At 38.2% G+C, this 1,747-nt stretch overlaps 1 protein-coding gene across 1 annotated transcript in view; it reads right to left on the bottom strand.

Annotated features, from left to right (window-relative positions):
- LOC102774051 (mitogen-activated protein kinase kinase kinase 15-like) overlaps nt 1–1,036 on the bottom strand; it is a 31,085-nt gene extending 30,049 nt beyond the window's left edge. Inside the window, 1 exon segment of the mRNA XM_015571110.1 lies at nt 886–1,036. Coding sequence (XP_015426596.1) covers nt 886–1,036 — 151 coding nt within the window.
- Nucleotides 1,037–1,747: the final 711 nt, after the last annotated feature.

Consider the following 1,747-nt stretch of genomic DNA (forward strand, 5'->3'; position numbering starts at 1 on the left):
GTGGCAGAGCCAGCAATCAGAGGGGTCTGGGGGTCCCCTGCCCAGGCCTGACGCCTGGGCCAGAGGCATCAGGCCTGGGCTGGGGGCAGAACCAGTGATGGGGGAAATGAGGGTCCCCTGCCCAGGCCTGGGTAAGGGGCCGATCCTGCGATTGGAGATTGATGGGGGTCAATGCCTGAGGGCTCCCAGTATGTGAGAGGGGGCAGGCTGGGCTGAGGGACACTCCCCCTCACCCCCACCCAGTGCACGAATTTCATGCACCGGGCCCCTAGTACATTTAATAATTGGGTAAAGTAATTTAGTATAATAAACTGAAAAAAGTAGTTTACTTTTATTGCTTATCATTGGATTTATATTACCAAGACCTATACCTTTTATTAAATGATTAAAAGAATGTATATTATAAGAGAACTGTTTTTTTCTTCAAAATCTATTAGCAGCTATTCCATTACCACATAGTGTGAATTAAAATACACAATGTTACATCTGTATCTGAGATTTATCCTTTTTATCACTTTCCAAAAGCAATGATACTTTAGGGTAAATACAGAGCTTTCTTTGTAAAGATCTTAAATTACTAAATGAGGAAGGAGCGCATCTAGGTTTATATTCCTATTACCTAGGTTAGGTGGAGGTGACCTCAGTGTCATGTAGTGAAAGACAGGAAAACAAGTTGACCAAGGGTAGGCTGGATACTCTTCTTCAATTATGTCAGTCCCTTCTCTGAAATTTCATCCAATGCCAGATCATTTTGGACTCTTTCCTTTTTCAAGTTACAAATATTTATTGGTAAGCTCAAACCATATTCACCTTCAAGTGCATATTGCGTGCTTGATTTTATTTCATTTATCCCTCGAGCAGATGAGCCTATCTTTAAAAACCTACCTGGTTTTCTGAGGCTTGCTATCTTCATTCCTGGGACCTGGAACTGTTCCCTTAGCCACTGAAAGCTTTTCTGATATAGTGCTTCGGGGTCACACAGCATTGCCACGATGCCTCTAAGCATATACAGTACTTCTTCAGTGGTGGGAAGCATACTGACTTTCTAATACACTATATTCATCTTAAGCACAAGATCTGGGTTATATTTTTCTTCATGTATACCATGATCCTTGTTAGACTGTCTGCCTCATCGAAGATGCTCAGTGAATAACTGTAAAATATACTTAGAAAGAATAGTGTAATGATCTGGTTTGGGAGTTAAACAGAGCAGGAGTCATATCCTAAACTTCCCACTTACGATCTATGTGACTAAGAACAAGTTAATCTTTTCAAGTATCAGTTCCAGAACCACAAAATTGGCACAATAATATCTAACAATAAATATATTACAATAGAATTGACAGTCAAATTAGGTAATAAATGAAATAAATTAGAAATGTGCTTGACAGGACACATACAATATAACATGGCTCTTGTTATTATGAAGATTCTAAGTAATAAAAGCTTTATTAAAATGTCTGGAAATAATTCTATTAAAACACAGACAATTCTTTCCTCATGAAAATAATTATGTTTCTTACCAATAGAAATGTATAAATTTTAAGTAGCCCCATTTAATCCAAACAGATACTAATCTACCTGGGAAAACATAGATTTTACAGCAAAAAATATCAGATGTATCTGAAGTTAACTGAGGAGTATTGTGGAGTACAATCTCAAAATGTTGATTTAGAAGGGAGAAGAGATGCACAACTTGATCATGTATTTGATCATGTTTCACGATCACGCATCATGTATGACTTGC

Source organism: Myotis davidii, unplaced genomic scaffold (genome assembly GCF_000327345.1).
Source record: "Myotis davidii unplaced genomic scaffold, ASM32734v1 scaffold26, whole genome shotgun sequence".
Classification (NCBI taxonomy): domain Eukaryota; kingdom Metazoa; phylum Chordata; class Mammalia; order Chiroptera; family Vespertilionidae; genus Myotis; species Myotis davidii.